Source organism: Aquarana catesbeiana, linkage group LG02 (genome assembly GCF_042186555.1).
Source record: "Aquarana catesbeiana isolate 2022-GZ linkage group LG02, ASM4218655v1, whole genome shotgun sequence".
Taxonomy (NCBI): domain Eukaryota; kingdom Metazoa; phylum Chordata; class Amphibia; order Anura; family Ranidae; genus Aquarana; species Aquarana catesbeiana.
The window spans coordinates 812,477,807-812,503,012 of NC_133325.1; the positions used below are offsets into that span (position 1 = coordinate 812,477,807).

Sequence of the window (25,206 nt, forward strand, 5' to 3'; positions counted from 1 at the left end):
CTCAACAGCTGCCAGCAAAATACTGCACAAACGTCCCCAAATAGCCTGGAAAGGAACCTAGGAGAAGCGGGTATTGCAGTGTACTCTCACCACATCATACCAGTGTCCTCAGCTAGTTCAGGGGAAGTGGGTGTCACAATGTCCCGCTGTGCTCTCACTATACACAGCGGCTGGCTGGATATAAAAGCCGCGGCATGCTCCCACCACACGGCACAATCTCCACTGCATATAATGTTCTTACATCCCTCTGCCTGGACAAAGAGCCTACAGGAGGAGGACACAGAGGGGACACATTGCTGCAGTCGGGGTATCTATGATATGTACTCTGTCTGATAATAATACTCTATTATCACCTCTTTATAATGTTCTTACATACAGTGCCTTTAAAAAGTATTCATACCCCTTGAAATTTTCCACATTTTGTCATGTTACATCCAAATACGGGGGGGGGGTTGTGACAGACCAACACAAAGCATCACATAATTGTGAAGTGGAAGGAAAATGATAAATGATACAAATAAATATGTGAAAAGTGTGGGGGGGGGGGCATTTGTATTCAGCCCCCTTTACTCTGATACCCCTAACTGATATCTAGTGGAACCAATTGACTTCAGAATTCACCTAATTAGTAAATAGAGTCCACCTGTGTGTCATTTAATCTCAGTATAAATACAGCTGTTCTGTGAAGCCCTCAGAGGTTTGTTAGAGAACCTTTCTGAACAAACAGCATCATGAAGGCCAAGGAACACACCATACAGGTCAGGGATAAAGTTGTGGAGAAGTATAAAGCAGGGTTAGGTTATAATAATATCTCCCAAGCTTTGAACATCTCACGGAGCTCTGTTCAATCCATCATCGGAAAATGGAAAGAGTATGGCACAACTGCAAACCTACCAAGACATGGCCGTCCACCTAAACTGACCGGCCGGGCAAGGAGAGCATTCATCAGAGAAGAGCCAAGAGGTCCATGGTAACTCTGCAGGAGCTGCAGAGATCCACAGCTCAGGTGGGAGAATCTGTCCACAGGACAACTATTAGTCGTGTTCTCCACAAATCTGCCCTTTATGGAAGAGTGACAAGAAGAAAGACATTGGTGAAAGAAAGCCATAAGAAGTCCTGTTTGTAGTTTGTGAGAAGCCATGTGGAGGACACAGCAAACATGTGGAAGAAGGTGATCTGGTCAGAGGAGACCAAAATTCAACTTTTTGGCCTAGAAGCGAAACTCTATGTGTGGGGAACACTAACACTGCACATCACCCTGAACACACCATCCCCACCGTGAAACATGGTGGTGGCAGCATCATGTGGTGGGGATGCTTTTCTTCAGCAGGGACAGGGAAGCTGGTCAGAGTTGATGGGAAGATGGATGGAGACAAATACAGGACAATCTTAGAAGAAAACCTGTTAGAGTCTACAAAAGACTTGAGACTGGGGCGGAGGTTCACCTTCCAGCAGGACAACGACCCGAAACATCCAGCCAGAGCTACAATGGAATGGTTTAGATCAAAGTATATTCATGTGTTAGAATGGCCCAGTCACAGTCCAGACCTAAATCACATTGAGAATCTGTGGCAAGACTTGAAAATTGCTGTTCACAGACACTCTCCATCCAATCTGACAGAGCTTGAGATATTTTACAAAAGAAGAATGGGCAGAAATGTCCTCTCTAGATGTGCAAAGCTGGTAGAGACATCCCCAAAAAGACTTGTAAAGAAAGGGGGTTCTACAAAGTATTGACTCCGGGGGGGGCGCCATACAAATGCCCCCCCCCCCACACACTTTTCACATATTTATTTGTATCATTTATCATTTTCCTTCCACTTTACAATTATGTGACACTTTGTGTTGGTCTATCACATAAAATCTCAATAAAATACATTTACGTTTTTGGTTGTAACAAAATGTGGGAAATTTCAAGGGGTATGAATACTTTTTCAAGGCACTGTACCTCTGCCTGAACAGAGAAGAGCCCACTGGATGAGAACACGGAGGAGACACTTTGCTGTAGTCGGGGTATCTATGATATGTACTCTGTCTGATAATAATACTGTATTATCACCTCTATATAATGTTCTTACATACCTCTGCCTGGACATAGGAGAGCCCACAGGAGGAGGACACATAGGGGGCACATTGCTGTGGTCATCATATTGGGTCTGTGTGAGAAAAGAGAAATTACAGAGAAATTAAGGAAGATGACTTGGCATTTTCTCATTTCACATATTATAGACTGTATGGGAACTCACCATCAATGTCCATTAAACAGGTGCTGCACCCAGAACTGATAATTTGGTATTTTGAAGAGATGTAAACCATCTAAATATCCGTTCTATCTCTCTGGACATTATTGCTGAGATCTCTATGCTTAGTTTCTGGGTCCTCACACCTGATATGCCCATCAAAAGGAGTTTTGACCATTCTTGCTGGAATATTTTATGTTGTATTTGAGACAATCCAAGAGGAGAAGTGAAACTACCCCAAGGTAGGCAGAAGCATTCAAATTCCCATGTGGAGTGGAACAGTCTTGGGATCTATGGAATAGAGATCTGACAATTCCCCCAATCCAGGATAATACTGTCCTCTCCACTTTCAAGTAAAGGATATGCCACTCATATCCAGCATATCCACACACAGCTGCCAGCTAAAACTATCTCAATGCTAAACATACATCTGCACACAATGGATGATCTTCACCAGCGTGACTAACATCTCAGCTAACAAGAAGAGATCTATCTAGCGGATTACCTGATAGAACCTGTACTTTACAGACCTCATCAGTTGGGATCCCACATCAACCACACTCAACTAACACAAAAATCAAAAGAGAAAAAATATCTTCAACCAAAAAGCTGGACCATACAGATTATGCAATGGAGAAAACCACCTTCTCTAAGATGGACACCAAGACCACCACAGAGGAGAGACATGGAGGAGATGAGGACCAGCTTCAGCATTTTGCACAGAGAACTGATGCGACTGGACTAAAAACACCATAGAAAATAGGAAATGTTATGAATGTTATGGAACGCAGCTTGCTACAAGGCTTGTACAATAGTGGTCAACGTTGTAGACGCCTATGCAAAATTTTGTGTAACCCAGTCTGCAGCTGCAGTAGAAAAAAAGGGGCTTTGTTAGTATGCTGCCCCAGGAGTTACTCCCTCCACCACTGGTGTAGGAGAGACTGATATCACATAATGCAGAGCAGCTGGTGTTTAACTGTCCTCCATCCACTAGGAGGGGCAAGTGAAGACATGAACTATGGGAGATGTTTGAGAGGAAACATGGAGGATTCTGGGGAGTGTAGGTCACTAAAGAGACTCGGCCATTATTACAGGTTTGCTCAGAACTACAATTCCCAGACAGAGAGACTGAGTAGGATGGATTGAGGCACTTTTTCCCAGGTTAATAGAAAGGAAGGTCCCTCTTTATGCAGGGAGACCGAGACTGCCACAGACCTTCTGTGCCTGGGAAGAAGAGAGGGGCAATTACTGCCGGGAAGAAGTGGAGGTGATGAGCAGATGCTATACCAGAGCACTGGAGTGAGACCTGGACTTCAAGAAGCCTGCTGTTCAGTTAAAGAATGGGACACTGAGGAGCCTAAGCATGGGAAAGAGAGCTAGACCCATTTGCTTAGTGGATAGAAGGAGAACCTCACACCAGTCATAGTGTCCCTGATCACCGCCACACCAGTTACAGTGTCCCTGATCACCACCAAACCAGTCATGGTGTCCCTGACCACCGCCACACCAGTCATAGTGTCCCTGATCACCACCACACCAGTCATAGTGTCCCTGATCACCACCACACCAGTCATAGTGTCCCTGATCACCGCCACACTAGTTACAGTGTCCCTGATCACCACCACACCAGTCATAGTGTCCCTGATCACCACCACACCAGTCATAGTGTCCCTGATCACCGCCACACCAGTTATAGTGTCCCTGATCACCGCCACACCAGTTACAGTGTCTCTGATCACCACCACACCAGTTATAGTGTCCCTGATCACCACCACACCAGTTATAGTGTCCCTGATCACCGCCACACCAGTTATAGTGTCCCTGATCACCACCACACCAGTTATAGTGTCTCTGATCACCCCCATACCAGTTATAGTGTCTCTGATCACCCCCACACCAGTTACAGTGTCTCTGATCACCACCACACCAGTTATAGTGTCCCTGATTACCGCCACACCAGCTACAGTGTCTCTGATCACTGTCACAGCAGTTACAGTGTCTCTGATCACCCCCACACCAGCTATAGTGTCCCTGATCACCACCACACCAGCTATAGTGTCCCTGATCACCGCCACACCAGTCATAGTGTCCCTGATCACCACCACACCAGTCATAGTGTCCCTGATCACCGCCACACTGGTCATAGTGTCCCTGATCACCGCCACACCGGTCATAGTGTCCCTGATCACCATCACACCAGTCATATTGTCCCTGATCACCGCCACACCAGTCATAGTGTTGCTGATCACCACCACACCAGTTATTGTGTCTCTGATCACCACCACACCATTTACTGTGTCCTTGATCACCGCCACACCAGTTACTGTGTCCCCAATCACCTCCACTCCAGTGCATTGATGCCTCTGCTTGCCACCTCTACTAGCCCTGGCCTGTTTATTGACCACATTTCTGACTGCTACCTGGACCAATCCTTTGCCTGTTTGCTGACCATGTTTCTGTCTGTGGCCTGTACTGACCCATCTGCTCATCCCACTGACTACATTCCTACAAGGCACCAGGTCCGTGGACATGGCATTCCTGCGGGCAGCCACATACTAGTAGGCTAGGCTTGCTTGGCTTATAGGAACTGGGACTACTGTAGGTGACGCTATACTAAGCTATATTCCCTGACCACTTGTATAGAGGCGACTATTACTGTACATTGGTTTTGACACATTTGGTTGATATGTGTGATACACAAGATACAATGTCCGGTATATAATCAGCCCAGACACTGAAAAATTCTCACACGTGGTATCTCTTTACTCGGGAGGCATAGCAGAATGTGTTTTGTGGTGTGATCATTTGTATGTCCATGCTATGTGTGAGAAATGTCCTATTAAATTGACAACTTTGTGTAAAAAATACATTTTCATTTTCTTTCTGCATTTTTTAAATCTTGTGACAATAATATAAAGTCTTCAAAGGCCTCATCATGTCTCTTAAAAGATACCTTTGGGTATTTAATCTCCTAAATGTGGTAATTTTGTGGGTGTTTCCACTGTCCTGGTGCTCCAGTGCCTCCAAAAATGTGATGGGTGGTCAGAAAATTTGATGTGTCATTTATGCCCCTAGAACAGCTGAAGGTGCTCCTTGGATTTTGGGTCCCTCTATGTGGCGAGAATGTAAAAAAGTCTCACATATGTGGTATCCTCATATTCAGGAGGCATACCAGAATGTGTTTTGGGGTGTAATTATGAGTATGCCTATGCCGTGCGTGAGAAATAACGTCTTAAAATGGCAACTTTGCGAAAAAAATATTTTAATGTCTTAATTTTTTTTTTAAATCGTAAAAAAAAATTACAACTCCAAAACTCGCAATGCCTCTTACTAAATACCTTGGACTGTCTACTTTCTAAAAATGCGTAATTTGGGGTTATTTTTACTGTCCTGGTGTTTTAGGTCCTCAAGATATGAGAGAGGCAGTAGGAGTGTACAATCTGTTTTGTTTTAATTTAGTTTTTTGGACATTTTCTGAGATTTGGATACATCCACCAGTTATAGTGTCCCTGATCACCGATATACCAGTTACAGTGTCCCTGATCACCGCCACACCAGTTATAGTGTCCCTGATCACCACCACACCAGTTATAGTGTCCCTGATCACTGCCACATCAGTTATAGTGTCCCTGATCACCACCACACCAGTTATAGTGTCCCTGATCACCGCCACACCAGTTATAGTGTCCCTGATCACTGCCACACCAGCTATAGTGTCCCTGATCACCGCCACACCAGTTATAGTGTCCCTGTTCACCGCCACACCAGTTACAGTGTCCCTGATCACCGCCACACCAGTTATAGTGTTCCTGATCACCACCACACCAGTTATAGTGTCCCTGATCACCGCCACACCAGTCATAGTGTCCCCGATCACCACCACACCAGTTACAGTGTCCCTGATCGCCGCCACACCAGTTACAGTGTCCCTAATCACCGCCACACCAGTTACAGTGTCCCTGATCACAGTCACACCAGTTATAGTGTCCCTGATCGCCGCCACACCAGTTACAGTGTCTCTGATCGCCGCCACACCAGTTACAGTGTCCCTGATCACCGCCACACCAGTCATAGTGTCCCTGATCACCTCCACACCAGTTATAGTGTCCCTGATCACCTCCACACCACTCATATTGTCCCTGATCACCGCCACACCACTCATATTGTCCCTGATCACCGCCACACCACTCATATTGTCCCTGATCACCGCCACACCAGTTATAGTGTCCCTGATCACCACCACACCAGTTACAGTGTCCCTGTTCACCGCCACACCAGTTACAGTGTCTCTGATCACCACCACACCACGCATATTGTCCCTGATCACCGCCACACCAGTTATAGTGTCCCTGATCACCGCCACACCAGTTATAGTGTCCCTGATCACCACCACACCAGTCACAGTGTCTCCGATCGCCGCCACACCAGTTACAGTGTCCCTGATCACCGCCACACCAGTCATAGTGTCCCTGATCACCACCACACTACTCATATTGTCCCTGATCACCGCCACACCACTCATATTGTCCCTGATCACCGCCACACCAGTCATAGTGTCCCTGATCACCACCACACTACTCATATTGTCCCTGATCACCGCCACACCACTCATATTGTCCCTGATCACCGCCACACCAGTTATAGTGTCCCTGATCACCGCCACACCACTCATATTGTCCCTGATCACCGCCACATCACTCATATTGTCCCTGATCACCGCCACACCAGTTATAGTGTCCCTGATCACCGCCACACCAGTTACAGTGTCCCTGATCACCGCCACACCAGTCATAGTGTCCCTGATCACCACCACACCAGTTACAGTGTCCCTGATCACCGCCATACCACTCATATTGTCCCTGATCACCGCCACACCAGTTACAGTGTCCCTGATCACTGCCACACCAGTTATAGTGTCCCTGATCACCGCCACATCACTCATATTGTCCCTGATCACCGCCACACCAGTTATAGTGTCCCTGATCACCACCACACCAGTTACAGTGTCCCTGATCACCGCCACACCAGTCATAGTGTCCCTGATCACCACCACACCAGTTACAGTGTCCCTGATCACCGCCACACCAGTTATAGTGTCCCTGATCACCACCACACCAGTTACAGTGTCCCTGATCACCGCCACACCAGTCATAGTGTCCCTGATCACCACCACACCACGTATATTGTCCCTGATCACCACCACACCAGTTATAGTGTCCCTGATCACCGCCACACCAGTTATAGTGTCCCTGATCACCACCACACCAGTTACAGTGTCCCTGTTCACCGCCACACCAGTTATAGTGTCTCTGATCATCACCACACCAGTCATAGTGTCCCTGATCACCACCACACCAGTTATAGTGTCCCTGATCACCGCCACACCAGTTACAGTGTCCCTGATCACCGCCACACCAGTTATAGTGTCCCTGATCACCACCACACCAGTTATAGTGTCCCTGATCACTCCACATCACTCATATTGTCCCTGATCACCGCCACACCAGTTATAGTGTCCCTGATCACCGCCACACCAGTTACAGTGTCCCTGATCACCGCCACACCAGTTACAGTGTCCCTGATCACCGCCACACCACTCATATTGTCCCTGATCACCCCCACACCAGTCATAGTGTCCCTGATCACCGCTACACCAGTCATAGTGTCCCTGATCACCCCCACACCAGTCATAGTGTCCCTGATCACCGCCACACCAGTCATAGTGTCCCTGATCACCACCACACCAGTCATAGTGTCCCTGATCACCACTACACCACTCATATTGTCCCTGATCACCCCCACACCAGTCATAGTGTCCCTGATCACCACTACACCACTCATATTGTCCCTGATCACCCCCACACCAGTCATAGTGTCCCTGATCACCGCCACACCAGTTACAGTGTCCCTGATCACCGCCACACCAGTCATACTGTCCCTGATCACCGCCACACCAGTTATAGTGTCCCTGATCACCACCACACCAGTCATAGTGTCCCTGATCACCGCCACACCAGTCATACTGTCCCTGATCACCACCACACCAGTTACAGTGTCCCTGATTACCACCACACCAGTTATAGTGTCCCTGATCACCACCACACCAGTCATAGTGTCCCTGATCACTGTCACACCACTCATAGTGTCCTTGATCACTGCTATATCAGTTACAGTGTCCCTGATCACCGCCACACCAGTTACAGTGTCCCTGATCACCACCACACCAGTCATAGTGTCCCTGATCACCGCCACACCAGTCATAGTGTCCCTGATCACCACCATACCAGTTACAGTATCCCTGATCCCCACCACACCAGTCATAGTGTCCCTGATCACCGCCACACCAGTCATAGTGTCCCTGATCACCACCATACCAGTTACAGTGTCCCTGATCACCACCACACCAGTCATAGTGTCCCTGATCACCACCACACCAGTCATAGTGTCCCTGATCACCACCACACCAGTCATAGTGTCCCCGATCACCATCACACCAGTTACAGTGTCCCTGATCACCGCCACACCAGTCATAGTGTCCCTGATCACCACCACACCAGTCATAGTGTCCCTGATCACCACCACACCAGTCATAGTGTCCCTGATCACCACCACACCAGTCATAGTTTCCCTGATCACTGTCACACCACTCATAGTGTCCTTGATCACTGCTATATCAGTTACAGTGTCCCTGATCACCGCCACACCAGTTACAGTGTCCCTGATCACCGCCACACCAGTCATAGTGTCCCTGATCACCGCCACACCAGTCATAGTGTCCCTGATCACCGCCACACCAGTCATAGTGTCCCTGATCACCACCACACCAGTCATAGTGTCCCTGATCACCACCACACCAGTTACAGTGTCTCTGATCACCACCACACCAGTCATAGTGTCCCTGATCACCACCACACCAGTCATAGTGTCCCTGATCACCACCACACCAGTCATATTGTCCCTGATCACCACCACACCAGTCATAGTTTCCCTGATCACCACCACACCAGTCATAGTTTCCCTGATCACTGTCACACCACTCATAGTGTCCTTGATCACTGCTATATCAGTTACAGTGTCCCTGATCACCACCACACCAGTTACAGTGTCCCTGATCACCGCCACACCAGTCATAGTGTCCCTGATCACCGCCACACCAGTTACAGTGTCTCTGATCGCCACCACACCAGTCATAGTGTCCCTGATCACCACCACACCAGTCATAGTGTCCCTGATCACTGCCACACCAGTCATAGTGTCCCTGATCACCACCACACCAGTCATAGTGTCCCTGATCACCCCCACACCAGTCATAGTTTCCCTGATTACCACCACACCAGTTACAGTGTCCCTGATCACTGCCATACCAGTGCATTTTTGTCCCGCTTCACCTCCACTCCAGTGCATTGTTGCCTCTACTTGCCCCCTCTACTAACCCTGGCCTGTTTATTGACCACATTTCTGACTGCTACCTGGACCAATCCTTTGCCTGTTTGCTGACCATGTTTCTGTATGTTGCCTGTACGGAACCATCTGCTCATCCCACTGACTACATTCCTGCAAGACACCAGGTCCGTGGTCATGGCATTCCTGTGGGTTGCCACATGCTAATAGGCTAGGCTTGCTTGGCTTATAGGAACTGGGACTATTGTAGGTGACGCTATACTAAGCTATATTCCCTGACCACTTGTATAGAGGTGACTATTACCATACATTAGTTTTGACACATTTGGTTGATATGTGTGATACACAAGATACAATGTCCGGTATATAATCAGCCCAGACACTGAAAGATTCTCACACATGGTATCTCTATAATCACATGGACATAAAAGCAAATGGCAACGAGTCTGAAAAAGTTATACCGAGAAATAACAAATGCATTTGTTTTTTCGTTTAATTTGGATGATGTCACATTTTCTTCTTTGTTCGATAACATAAAGAATGATTGAATTCATTGTGAATAGCTGGTTGTTAAGGAGCGGGTGGCCGCTGCATCCATAACAACTATGACTCATCTGCTGTCAGAGGGGTTCCCCACTGACGGTGGAATGTAAACAAAAAACAGCGTGGGGATTCCCCTCCAGTCCATACTAGACCCTTATCAGAGCAACAAGCCCGGCAGGTCAGGAAAGGGGTGGGATGGGCGAGTGCCCCCTCCCTACCATACCAGGCCACCTGCCCTCAATGTTGGGGGGGTGTTGATGTCACCGGGTGACCCCGATGCTATGTTTACCTGTCATTCCAGGTATGCCAGGCTGCTTGCTCAGATCTGGATTTTGGGGGGACCCAACGCCATTTTTTTTTCTTATTTTGGTCTGTGGTTCACCTCAAAATCCACACCAGACCCAAAGGGGTTGTTTGGATTGAGGTGGACTCCCTTGCTTTTATTTTATATTTTATTTAACCGGCACTTCTTCTGTTTACATTCTGCTGTCAGTAGGGAGTCATGGTTGTTAAGGACGTGGTGGCTGCCCGCTCCTTAGCAACTAGTTACTATTTACAATGAATGAAGATAGAAAAAAGAATTTGGAAATCTTTCAAATGCGTTCAGTACAAGGGCTATACGAAACAAATCCTGAAAAAGAACTGGACCTACACAATGATTACAAAGAAATTAAATATCAACCTAACGAATGCATCTGAAACGAAGCGAAAGCTACATTTTCCAGCATGCACATGTCCAATAGTACATCAGGATTGATTGATTGATTTTTTTTTTAGATATATATCTCATAGTTTGTGGACTCTATAACTTTCCTACAGACTAAATATTATACACTGATTTGGGTTATTTTTAGCAAAGAAATGGAGCGGAATACATTTTGGTCTAAATTTATGAAGAAAGATTATTTATTTTCAAAATCTAATAACAGAAAACGAAGAAAAACATTTTTTTTTCCCCCAAATTTTCTGTAATTTTATCGTTTTAATAGGAAAAGATAAAAAAAACTCAGTGGAGATTAAAAAAGAAAGCTTCATCTGTCTCAAATAAATGATAAAAACGTCATATGGGCACGGTGTTGCATGACTGAGTAATTGTCAGGGGGAGAAAAGTGTCCGGTATTGAGGTGATTAAGAACTAAAACATTCAGGTCTTCCATAGTGTCGTCCGGTTGTAAGAAACGATGTCCCACAGGTGTGCAGAAATCAGTTCGCACCAGAACTCCCAAACAGGCAGTGGCATTGCTAGGGGGTGGCTATTGGGGCTATAACCCTAACCACAGGGGTCCCTGCCTAACCACCGGGCCGCGAGTGCGGCAGCCGGGCTGCATGCCGAAGCTGAGCAGGCGGATGAGAGAAGCGAACGAACGGGCGGGGGCGAGCAGAGATTACATCATAGCTTATAAGTGGAGGAAGGGGGGGGGGGAGGAAAAAGATATGGGTAGAAAATGGAAATCCCCCTCCTCAAATAGATAATACTTTTTATTATTGATTTTGAATGAGTGGAATTCATGGGTTTCCCATCTTTGTTTCAGTACGGGTTACCAGCCAATATTGCCCTAAGTGTGTGGTCCAGGCCTCCTACCGGTATTGTCTTTCTGGGATCTGGCACCCAGAGACAGTCCGTGCTGGGTGGTTCAGCGGTTGATGTCCGGTGAATGGTGGTAATAGCCTTATTCCTTTGTAATTTTAACAGTAGGTGAGCAATAATTTCATATAATTGATGTTTTTTCATTGTTATGATTGATGATATGTATGACCACTATATATCTGAAACTGTTCATTATTTACACAGTTTAAATGAATCAATCACATCGTGCCTAGCCCTGATGAAGCGAAAATTCTTTTGCGAAACATGTTGGCTCTAGTCACGTACGAATTCTGGATTTTACTACTGAATGGTCATATGTTTGTATATGTATTGATAATACTATCTTTTACTGTATCTCAATAAATATTGTTTAATTTTATCAAGTGTATTTGATTCTCACCTACTAGACTTAGTTCTTTCCCTCAAAGTCCCATCTATTTGAGGAGGGGGATTTCCATTTTCTCCCCATATCTTTCCCCCCCCCCCCCTTCCTCCACTTATAAGCTATACGTTAACCAGGGATGGGAAAAACTGTCTGAAATGTCCTCTTGATATAGTCCAACCATCTCTTTCCTAATACAGAGATTACATCATCTCTCTTTGCCTGCCCTCCCCCCATCACTGCTCTTCCGCCCTGCGAAGTGACTGGGTATACGGCGGGAGACAGGCAGCACTGCGCTGTATTATTCCCCAGCTAGCAGGGAGTGGGCGGGGCCAGAAGCTCCACTGACGCTCTGACCCCACCCCATGTAGACCGTATGTTCAGGACTCGGGAGGCTGCAGGATAGGAGCTGTGACCGGAGTGGGAGGGCAGAGGCGGCTCTCTAATTAGGCAAAGTAGGCAGTGGCCTAAGGTCTCGCACTCACAGGGGCCTCGCAAAACCCGCCTACTTTGCCAAAAATGTATGAGAGGGGAATGTCCCTGGTCAGCGGGTAAAGCCATGCAGGTTCCAGCTGTGTCGGCTGTAACATCCCCCTCACACGGAGAACATCTCATGATCTCTACTCTCCCTCCTAGCCTTCTCAGAAAGCCGACACCAGAGCTGTAAGGTGGGGCGGAGGGGGGCTGGATTCCAAGCTGCACTATGCTCATTCAGTGCAGGAGAAATGGCCTGAGCTGAGGTTGTGTACACTGTGCACACTGCGAGCCTCCTCTCTGTAGCTGCAGCCATACCAGTGCCCATAGAGGAGATGGACGATCCTCCTGGGTTTGCCTGGCAGGATCAGGGCTTGCACAGTCTGAGCAGCAGGAGAGGTGGGCGGAGCAGGCTAAGAAAGTTCATCACACTGTACACTCTGCAGCACCGATCACTCTCCAGCCCAGCAGTCACCAGAACTCTCCCCAGACTATCACACAAGATCTTCATTCGATCCATGGGAGCTGCTAGTAAGGTGAGGTGCTAATGCATTTCCTGGATTACCGGTGTCAGCAATGCCAGATTTGTAAAACGTCTTGGCTGTGTCAGTCTGCAATCAGTGCTTGCAGATTACTGTTAAATTATCATTATCCTGCAACTCTGATGAGATCACAGACCAGGAAAACTTCACTACTTCTCAGGCTCAGAAAACTTTACTGGACATTTACTAAAGGCTGTGTGTTTTGCTTGCAAAGGAGATGAGGGTCTGCTAGAGTTAAGCCCTAAGCCTGTGATCCTCAGTGACATATGCAGTTATAGATGTAAGAAAACCTCTCTGCAGTGACTCATTATCAATCATTTTGGGATATCAGTGTGTAACTGCTAATCTATAACAAGGAATCTGAATTTTAGGCTGACAATAGAACACAAAATTTAGCACCAGAGTTGCCCTCTGCCTCTGATTGCACCGCTCCTCCTCCTTCACAATTACACAGAGCCCCTTAAGCTGGGCGCACACAGACCAAAAATCGGCCAGTTCACTAGGAACCAGACAAATTTCAGTCTGTGTGTGGCCTTCCCCATTTCTGTTCAATCAGTAGATCAACTTCTGTCGAACGGCCTTGCTAGAAAACTTTCTTTCAATCAGCGGCCAAAGCGAAATGGTTGCAGACTGATCGGTGTATTCTAACATCGGGGGGGGTACCACTGTCAGAATACAATGGCACAGAAGGGGAGGATTCCTCCATCTGTCTCATTTGTGTGGTTGGGGTGAATCCATTCATTTATCTTTTCTTCCGCACACCAGCTGCACAAAAAAAAACAATGAACTAACCGTGCCAACTTCGCTTTAGACTCACACCACAGAAGCAGGGGCATCTATTCCTTCTAGTGACACAACACACACAGGCATTTTTCCTCACACTGATACATTTTTTCTACATCACTGTTGGCCCAAAGCTTTACTGCAGGATAAAATGCGTACTGCTATTAAACTGTGCATGTGGCTACAAACTGCACCTCAGCCCCTACTCCACCTGGGGAGTGGGGTGCAGTTTAACACCTTTGCCCTGGGCACTGGATGATCTTCTCCCGGCACCACATTACATGGCGGGAGTTGTAGTTCTCCACACCACACACTAGACTTGGCCCACCAGTGCACTCTGCAGACTACATCTACCAGAATGGTGCTCAAAGCAAATGTGTTGGCTTCTCCTGCTTCACTGCTTGTAGTAGGAACCAAGGAGTGTATAGAGGGATCATCTGTCTGCTCTGCACCCTGTCTGTGGTGGTATCATCTGTGGCTATGGCTCCAGTGTTTGGTGCCTGTCTGCACAGCCTAAGACCATCTCCTGTATCATAACCAGATAGTCTCTGACCGTCTTCTGTATCATATCTGCAGTCTCTCACCATCTTCTGTAGCATGTCTGCACAGTCTCTGACCATCTTCTGTATCATGTCCGCACAGTCTCTGACCGTCTCCTGTATTATATCTGCAGTCTCTGACCGTCTCCTGTATTATATCTGCAGTCTCTGACCGTCTCCTGTATTATATCTGCAGTCTCTGACCGTCTCCTGTATTATATCTGCAGTCTCTCACCATCTCCTGTATCATATCCGCACAGTCTCTGACCGTCTCCTGTATTATATCTGCAGTCTCTGACCGTCTCCTGTATTATATCTGCAGTCTCTCACCATCTCCTGTATCATATCCGCACAGTCTCTGACCATCTCCTGTATTATGTCTGCATAGTCTCTGACCATCTCCTGTATTATATCTGCAGTCTCTCACCATCTCCTGTATCATGTACGCACAGTCTCTGATCATCTTCTGTATCATGTCCACACAGTCTCTCACCATCTCCTGTATCATGTCTGCAGTCTCTCACCATCTCCTGTATCATATCCGCACAGTCTCTGACCGTCTCCTGTATTATATCTGCAGTCTCTGACCGTCTCCTGTATTATATCTGCAGTCTCTCACCATCTCCTGTATCATGTCCACACAGTCTCTGACCGTCTCCTGTATTATGTCTGCAGTCTCTGACCATCTCCTGTATCATATCCGCACAGTCTCTGACCGTCTCCTGTATCATATCCGCACAGTCTCTGACCGTCTCCTGTATCATGCCTGCATAGACTCTGACCATCTCCTGTATCATGTCCGCAGTCTCTGACCATCTCCTGTATCATATCCGCAGTCTCTGACCATTTCCTGTATCATATCTGCATAGTCTCTCACCATCTCCTGTATCATATCCGCACAGTCTCTGACTGTCTCCTGTATCATGCCTGCATAGACTCTGACCATCTCCTGTATCATATCCGCACAGTCTCTGACCATCTCCTGTATCATTCCGCAGTCTCTGACCGTCTCCTGTATCATGTCTGCATAGTCTCTCACCATCTCCTGTATCATGTCCACACAGTCTCTGACCGTCTCCTGTATTATGTCTGCAGTCTCTGACCATCTCCTGTATCATATCCGCACAGTCTCTGACCGTCTCCTGTATCATATCCGCACAGTCTCTGACCGTCTCCTGTATCATGCCTGCATAGACTCTGACCATCTCCTGTATCATGTCCGCAGTCTCTGACCATCTCCTGTATCATATCCGCAGTCTCTGACCATTTCCTGTATCATATCTGCATAGTCTCTCACCATCGCCTGTATCATGTCCGCACAGTCTCTGACCGTCTCCTGTATCATGCCTGCATAGACTCTGACCATCTCCTGTATCATATCCGCACAGTCTCTGACCGTCTCCTGTATCATGCCTGCATAGACTCTGACCATCTCCTGTATCATATCCGCACAGTCTCTGACCGTCTCCTGTATCATGTCCGCAGTCTCTCACCATCTCCTGTATCATGTCCGCAGTCTCTCACCATCTCCTGTATCATGTCTGCAGTCTCTGACCATCTCCTGTATTATATCTGCAGTCTCTCACCATCTCCTGTATCATATCTGCACAGTCTAAGACCGTCTCCTGTATCATGTCCGCACAGTCTCTCACCATCTCCTGTATCATATCCGCAGTCTCTGACCATTTCCTGTATTATATCTGCAGTCTCTCACCATCTCCTGTATCATATCTGCACAGTCTAAGACCGTCTCCTGTATCATGTCCGCACAGTCTAACTATCTCTTGTATCATGTCTGCAGTCTCTGGGGGGGTTTACAGGGGAGTCATGAGCGGGAGCGCTGCCAGGACGGGGGTCACATGAGGAGTCAGATGTGTGAAGAATGTGGAGAGGATAATATAGGATGAAACCAGATCCACCAAGCTGGAGCCTAGAGAGGACCATCTGACTGAGCCGTGCAAGGTGCGCCTGAGAGGAGGTCAGAGACAGCGCTGCAAGGCCAGTCTGAGGGGGATCACTGATGTAAGGGGGAGTAAATAAAGTAAGGTAAAGGGGCACTGATTTAAAAGTTCCCCCCGATATCAGTAACCCCCCCTTACCTTAGTGCATTCACTCTGTGGAAGGTGGTCTGTGGTCACCAGAGTTCCCTCCATATGAGAGTTCCTGTTTTAGATGCAAGTTGGAACTCTGTGGACCCTGATGTAAAGGGGAACTCTGATGTAAAGGGGAATGCTGTGCACTCTTATATAAGGTGATCACTGGTCACCAGAGCCCTCTTACATCAGAGTTCCCCTTTACACAAATCTGCAGCATTCCCTTTTACATAAAATTTCCCCTTGCACTGAAAGGGGGAATCCTGCAGACTCTGATGTAAGGGGGAACTCTGTGTTGGGTTATATTACCCTTTACCTTCATGTAAATGGAGAAATATGTTTTTTTTTTTACTTTTGTTATAACCTAAACACATTGTTAGTAGCAGCTGCACAAATTGTATCTATATTTGTGTGTGTAATAAAGAAAAATAAATATATATATATAGAATAATAAAGGTAAAGATAAAATAATAAAGAATAATTGGTTAGAGAACATTTTAGAAACTGTGAATTCATAGTTCATAGGATTTGAGTCTCTTAATATAAGTGATATATACAGTTAATTTTTTATCGCTTTAATTATTTTTCCCATTATGGGAGTGAGTGGGGCCTCATGTCTAAGTTTTGCCTAAGGCCTCACAAAGTCTAGAGCCGCCTCTGTGGGAGGGAGTGGGTGCCCGCTGTGCTGAGAGCGAGCGGATGGTGAGCCCGGTTGGCCCCAGGTAGGTCCTCCTCCCCAATTAGTCTGCCTGTGAGTGTAGACTAAATCCTGATCTGGCTGTGGCTGAACTGTTCACCAATTGGAGCATTAGCATGGACCACCAGTGGTACTGGCACCTCTTCCACACATAGACATAGTGAAATGCAACACTGCTTGATGGGCTTCCTTTAGGCCTGCTTCCCATCTATGCGGGTTTGCGGCCCGCGTTAGCGCTGGGATGGCCGCCCATGGACTGCCATGCCTGCATTTCCTGCAGAGAAAAGGTGCATGCAGCATTTTAAAAATGCAGCGGCCTTGAAATTTGCGCGGTGTTTTTTTGCACCATGCAATTTCCCTGCAGGTCCCGCACCCACAAACACGCTGCATTTTTAGATGCCTGGGGGTGCCATTAGGAATGAATGGCGGCCCCGCGTGTTTTTTACACAGCAGCGTGTGCAGGAATCGCACCCGGAGTCAAAACACGCTGCTGTTTAAAAACACGCAAAGCTGCCATTCGTTCTTAATGTCACCCCCCCCCCACACACACACACATCTAGAATTGAACTGCAGGGAAATCGCAAAGTGGAAAATCTGCTGCGTTGGGAAATGCAGACACAGCAGCCCATTCCAATGAATGATCTGCCAGAAACATGCGCTGCAAACCCGCAGGGATGTGACCCAGACCTAAAGCGTTAGTAAAGTCTTTTTTTTTATGAAAAAGCTGGACCCCCCTGCAGGCTTAACTGCTTGCCTACCAGGCATTTTTACCCCCCTTCCTGCCCAGGCCAATGTTCAGCTTTCAGCGCTGTCACACTTTGAATGACAATTGCCCAGCCATGCAGCGCTGTACCCACATGACATTTTTATCTGCAAACAGGTATTTTTTCACCTTCATGGATGTGCACTGATGAGGCCGCGCTGAGTAGGACACTGGTGATTAGTGCAGATGTCCCCCTTCACACAATATCCATATCAGTCCCTTATCCGAGGGAGCCCCTCCCCCCTGAACCATACAAGACCATATGCCCTTAACATGGGGGCTGTGCTTTGGGGCACAGGGGGTTCTGCCTTGTGACAGAACTAAAGGCAAAATGTTATTTTAGTGTTGGATGGAGGGAAGGTGGATTAGAACCCCTGTCAGTTTTTATTGCTGTCTTTGCCCTCATTAGGGAGATATATCCTTTCTATTTGTCCTGGTGACTGTTATCACTGAGAGTGAAAGAATATCCCAAATTTTGGGGGGGTTTTGGTGCATGAGTAGGCATACTCATTCACATGGGGGGGGCGGTATCTGGGGGTCCACTTGTTAAAGGGGGCTTCCAGATTCTGATAAGCTGCCCTGCAGACCCCCCACAACCACTGGCCCAGGGATGTGGGGAAGAGACTCTTGTCCCCACCAATATGAATTCATATCCAAGGCACCCCCCATGTTGAGGGCATGTAGTATGGTCCAGGGGAGCACCCACTTATCCCCCCCTTCTTTCATGGCCTTTCCGGGCTGCACGCTCAGATAAGGGCCTGTTCTTTTTTTTTTGTTTTTTTTATATCAACATTTGCTTTGTTTGCATTTTGCTGACAGCAGATGAGTCATGGTTGCTAAGGACATGGCGGCCGTCCATTCCTTAGCAACTCGCTTCTCAATGCATCCAAAGTTTCAACTTTTCTTGGATTCATTCAATTTCATCACTATGTACATTCGCTGCATTCGGAAATTTGGATACATCCAAATCACCAAAAATCTGTCCCCATGAGGGCCCCAATAGCAGTCACCCCCTCTGTACAACAATTCTTATATAAGTGAATTTGGTGTGCAGTGAATGGTCACCCCCCCTCACATGTCCCCCCTGACATTACATCTCCAATATGGGGTAAAATATGATGACATGATTGTGACAATAGTGAGGTCAGACAATCCCCGGGCTGTGTGCAGACAATGGGGGAAGTAGTACTGAGGATAGCTCTGCCCTCTTTTCACCCAGAATTTCCAAATCAGTAACAAGGCGGTCAGATTAGAATCTCCTGTCTGAGCTTAAAAGGGAAATATGAGCTTTTTTAGTCTTACTTCTCTACTGAGTCACAGCAGTGCTCTTACTTTTATACTTCTGTGACCAGGCCGGGGACAAGGGGTGACAAAAAGGGGCGGCTGCCCTGGGCACTGTGGTATCCAGTGGTGGCTGGTGTTTCTTTTTCTGGGGGGGACAAACAATCCACCCGACGATTCCACCCCCCCTTCTTCTCTCCGACATCTTCTCCCTCACTTCCTCTGTGCACCATGTGTCTCCTCCCTCCTCCTACAATCCGATTGGATCTCCTTTCGGCCAATCGGGTGACGGGTCTCATGACCTGCATTCTGATTGTCCAGGAGGAGATTCAGTGTTAAAACAGTGAAAATTCATTCACTATGGTCACACAACTGGGTGGGCTTCGGGCACAGTGCTTTGCGCCCCGAGCCCACCCTTATTTGAAGCCTATTAGAGCCTCTGGTTTTAATCATGTGCTTTAAAAAAAAACACCCCACATTGGAATCCATGCGTCCGGTGCCCTGCATGTAGATCAGGGGGCCAGACACATGGATGGGGGGCCTTCACCCGTACTTCCCTAATGGACGGACCGCCACTGGTGGTATCATGTGAGGTAAGGGGGTCACCTCCAACAGATTAGGGGGATATGTGTTGGGATGAGGAAAATGGAGGGTGGCAGGGGATAAGAATTGTTCTAGGAGGGGGAATTAGGGGTGTGTGCTAGGAATGGTGATTTGAGGGGGGATTTATCTTGGTAGGGGGGATGGGGGAAGTGGATTTGTGCTAGGAGGGGGGATTTAGGGATTTGCGCTTGAAAATGTGATAGGTAGAGGAGGAGGAAATTCATGCTAGGAGGGGATTTTTTTGGGGGGGGGGTTGTGCTAGTAGGAATGATTGGGGGTATTTATGCTAGGAAGGGAAATTCGAGGAGGAGAATTTGTGCTAGGAGGGGTGATTGGGGGGAGAATTTGTGCTGGGGGGATTTGGAGTAGGGGAGAGGATTTGTACTTGGAGGGGAAATTTGGGGCTTAGGGGATTTGTTCTCAGAGGGGTGATTTTTTTGGGGGGGGGGGAATTTGTGCTGGGAGAATTTGGAGAGAGAGAGTATTTGAGCTTGGAAGGGGGATGGGAGGGCAAAGATTAGTGCTGGCAGGGGAGATTTGTACTGGGAGGAGGGGAAATTTATGCTTAGGGGTTAAGCATGCAGATTACTGCTTGATTTTTTTTTTGGGGGGGGCATTTTTCTGACACATAATGCTCATTAACCTTGGGGAGGGGGGTGCAGTTTGGTATGTTTGCCCTGGGCTCTAGATGACCTTGTCCCGACCCAGAGTCAGCTGACAACAGGCTAAAGCCCACTCCAGGCTCTGGAAGGATCCAGACCATATTGTCGGGATCTACCCAGCTGCCTGCATGACAGTTAGCTCTGGCTTTCAGCAAGTCATAGCCAGCTGTGCCCATCCCCTCACCATCCCATGAGTGCTGGAGGAGCAGAGCAGAGAGCGGTGACTGACAGTACTGCTGAGGACTGTCTGAGAACTGAGCAATCGGTGTCATGCTAGAAGCCATAAATTAGGATAACATCTTAGACAAAGAACACGGAGGAGAGATGGGTTTGCTTTAAGAGCATATTAAATAAGGGCATTAGCCAATGTATCCCATTGGGTAATAAATTTAAAAGAGCGAACAAAAGTACTGGATGGCTTAACTCAAATGTAAAAATGCATATAAAAGCAAAGGAGAAGGCCTTCAAAAAATACAAGGTTGAGGGATCATCATCAGCATTCAGACATTATAAAGAATGCAACAAGAAATGTAAGGGTGCAATTAGGACGGCTAAGATAGAACATGAAAGACACATAGCGGAGGAGAGCAAAAGAAATCCCAAAAAATTCTTCAAGTATGTAAACAGTAAAAAAGGGAGGACAGACCATATTGGCCCCATAAAGAATGAGGAAGGACATCTGGTTACAAAGGATGGGGAGATGGCAAAGGTATTGAATTTATTCTTCTCCTCAGTCTTCACGAGTGAATTGGGGGGCTTCAGTAACCAAAACTGCAGTGTTTATCCTCATGACACAACACAGGAAGCACCTACATGGTTAACAGAGGACGGAATTAAAATTAGACTTGAGAGACTTAACATTAATAAATCACCGGGACCAGATGGCTTGCATCCGAGGGTACTTAGGGAACTCAGTCAGGTGATTGCCAGACCGTTGTTCCTAATTTTTACAGATAGTCTACTGACTGGAATGGTACCAGCTGATTGGAGAAAAGCCAATGTAGCACCAATATTTAAAAGAGGCCCAAAATACATCCCTGGGAATTACAGACCAGTTAGCCTAACATCAATAGTATGTAAACTCTTGGAGGGGATGATAAGGGACTATATACAAGATTTTAGTAATAAGAACGATATCATTAGCAGTAATCAGCATGGATTCATGAAGAATCGTTCTTGCCAAACCAATCTATTAACCTTCTATGAGGAGGTGAGTTGCCATCTAGATAAAGGAAGGCCTGTAGACGTGGTGTATCTGGATTCTACAAAAGCATTTGACACAGTTCCCCATAAACGTTTACTGTACAAAATAAGGTCCATTGGCATGGACCATAGGGTGAGTACATGGATTGAAAACTGGCTACAAGGGCGAGCTCAGAGGGTGGTGATAAATGGGGAGTACTCAGAATGGTCAGGGGTGGGTAGTGGGGTTCCCCAGGGTTCTGTGCTGGGACCAATCCTATTTAATTTGTTCATAAACGACCTGGAGGATGGGATAAACAGTTCAATCTCTGTATTTGTGGACGAAACTAAGCTAAGCAGGGCAATAACTGCTGTTAAGGATGTGGAAATCTTGCAAAAAGATCTGAACAAATTAATGGGGGGGGGGCAACTACATGGCAAATGAGGTTCAATGTAGAAAATGTAAAATAATGCATTTGGGTGGCAAAAATCTGAATGCAATCTATAGACTGGGGGGAGAACCTCTGGGGGAATCTAGGATGGAAAAGGACCTGGGGGTCCTAGTAGATGATAGGCTCAGCAATGACATGCAATGCCAAGCTGCTGCTAATAAAGCAAACAGAATATTGGCATTAAAAGGGGGATCAACTCCAGAGATAAAACGATAATTCTCCCGCTCTACAAGACTCTGGTCCGGCCGCACCTGGAGTATGCTGTCCAGTTCTGGGCACCAGTCCTCAGGAAGGATGTACTGGAAATGGAGCGAGTACAAAGAAGGGCAACAAAGCTAATAAAGGGTCTGGAGGATCTTAGTTATGAGGAAAGGTTGTGAGCTCTGAACTTATTCTCTCTGGAGAAGAGACGCTTAAGAGGGGATATGATTTCAATATATAAATACCCACCCATCAGTGCCCACAGTGCCACCTATCAGTGCCCACAGTGCCACCCATCAGTGCCCACAATTAGTGCCACAACAACAGTGCTGCACATTAGTGCCACCTATCAGTGCCCATCAGTGTCACCAACCAGTGCCCATAAGTGCCCATCAGTGCCGCCCATCACTGCCCATCAGTGCCCTCCATCAGTGGTACCTATCAGTGCCCATCAGTGCCACCTATCCTTGCCACCCATCCGTGCCACCCATCAGTGCCACCCATCAGCGCCCATCAGTGGCCATCAGTGCCACCTTATCTGTGCCTATCAGTACCGCCTTATCTGTCCCCATCAGTGCCACCTTATCTGTGCCTATCAGTGCCGCCTTAACTATGCCTATCAGTGCCGCCTTAACTGTGCCTATCCGTGCCCACCAGTGCTGCCTCATCAGCGCATATCAATGAAGGAGAAAAATTACCTGTTTGCAAAATTTTATAACAAACTATGAAACTTTTTTTTTTTTTCAAAATTTTCCATATTTCTTGTTTGTTTAGCAAAAAATAAAAATCCCAGCTGTGATTAAATACCACCAAAAGAAAGCTCTATTTGTTGGAAAAAAATGATAAAAATTTCATTTGGGTACCGTGTTGTATGACCGCGTAATTGTCATTCAAAGTGCGACAGCGCTGAAAGCTGAAAATTGGTCTGGGCAGGAGGGGGGTTTAAGTGCCCAGTAAGCAAGTGGTGAAGCAACTATTTAAAAACAATACACAATTTAAAAAATACTATTTTTTAAATGTTGTATCGTTTTTAAATAGTTGCTTGTCTTTAGCTGTTTATATGTTTTTATACTATTTTTAAAATAGTATAAAAAACATATAAACAGCTAAAAACAAACTGTATCAGTCAAATACTACAAACAATGTTGAGCAATACTGGCATGTGTCCAACTTCACATCAAAGTCTTTGAAAACAGTGATGAACGTTACACTGGTTCAGATGGTGTTCATAGGTGATCCTAAAAAAAGTCACAGTGTGCACCTTCCACCGATTCTTCAAATAAACACACTCCCCTCAGGGGGTTAAACTCACCAGAGCACTATAGTAAAAACAGCCTCTAAGGGAAGTAATCCTCTGAACCATATAATGTGGTCACCACCGTTCCAGGAGATCAGCGGATGATAAGGGCTCCAATAAAGGTCATAAACAAAAGAGAGCGCACATAGCGTAATTACATTTATTAATAACAAAAAAGAGCCCCTCACAACAAATATCCCCTCATAAATATATACGTACAAACATAGCAATCCATGAAGCTTTGAAAGTGTAATCAAGCGTGCATTTCACCGTTTCAGCCATCCGGTATCACCGTCTATGTAACCAAGGAGCAACCAAGATCACTTCCTTGTTCCGGATCCAGCAGCGGTGGAGCGTGCACCTCACTTCCGGTGTGGTGTGAGTCACAGACTGACGCGTTTCGTCATATCCGACTTCAACAGAGGGCGTGCCCACACGACAAAAAGACCGGCTTATATTGTCCCGCCCCAATCCGCCATAGCCAATCAGAGAACATTCAGCGTGACGACAGGCGCAAATTGCCACAGCTAAAGTAAACACTGACCACATCCTACAGGCGGGGGAGAGGAACAAAAAGCCCCACTGCACTATTTGTATGATAAAAACAGCAGATTTATCCGAAATATCAGAATAACTAAAATATGTAAAGGCAGGCTAGAACAGTTGTACACCGAACATTCATACAATCCTATACCTTCCATAAATTAGTCATTCATATTATTCAGCACATAACAGCGTCTTCTTAATCATAAAAATGCTAAAACCATCACAGAACATAAAACGGTCATTAATCATGGTATAGCTGTATCAGTAAAAATACACATTTAATTAATGGGATTAATTGTTAAAAAAAACATCATATTAAAAACCTCTTAAAATGCAAAAAACGGATAGAAAATTGATATATAAAACTAAAAACACTCAGATAATACCACATTATGTAGACAGAACTAGTAATCACTTATGAAGCAGTTAATATCTAGATCGACATTTAACCCTTTCGGCGATAAAGTGTCTGCTAGAAAAATCCACTGGGTCTCTCTCTTAGATAGGTCTTAGATAATGATTTGAGATGTCTGGTAGAAATGGGATATTCAACAGGAGTTTTATCTAATCGAGAAAGAAAATATCTTGTACCGAGTAGCAGTAGAATTCCCACAATATATACCCTCCCCAAAATTCATAAGGACATACAATGTCCCCCTGGGAGACCAATCGTTAATGGGATTGGCTCCATTACGTCCCGGATGGGTCAGTATCTTGATCACCATTTGCAGAATAGTGTCATAGAAACCAAGGCTTATCTCAGGGACACCGAAAGTCTTTTTACAGCAAATAGACCTAACAGAGAAACAGGAGGTAAACCTGGTGACGGCGGATGGGTCATCACTTTATTCAATCATTCAGCACGATGATGCACTTTTTTGTGCCAGCGCGATGATATACCGCACAATCAGAACATTTTTATACGAAATGCCCTGGA

At 46.4% G+C, this 25,206-nt stretch overlaps 1 protein-coding gene across 4 annotated transcripts in view; it reads right to left on the reverse strand.

The window, feature by feature from the left end:
* The window catches only part of LOC141129518 (uncharacterized), a 148,430-nt gene that overhangs the window by 107,838 nt on the left and 15,386 nt on the right, over positions 1–25,206 (reverse strand). For all 4 annotated transcript variants that reach the window (XM_073617601.1, XM_073617603.1, XM_073617602.1 and 1 more), the window contains exon 2: positions 2,083–2,156. In XM_073617601.1, coding sequence (XP_073473702.1) covers positions 2,083–2,149 — 67 coding nt within the window. In that variant the 5' untranslated portion in view covers positions 2,150–2,156. The remainder of the gene's footprint in view (positions 1–2,082; positions 2,157–25,206) is intronic.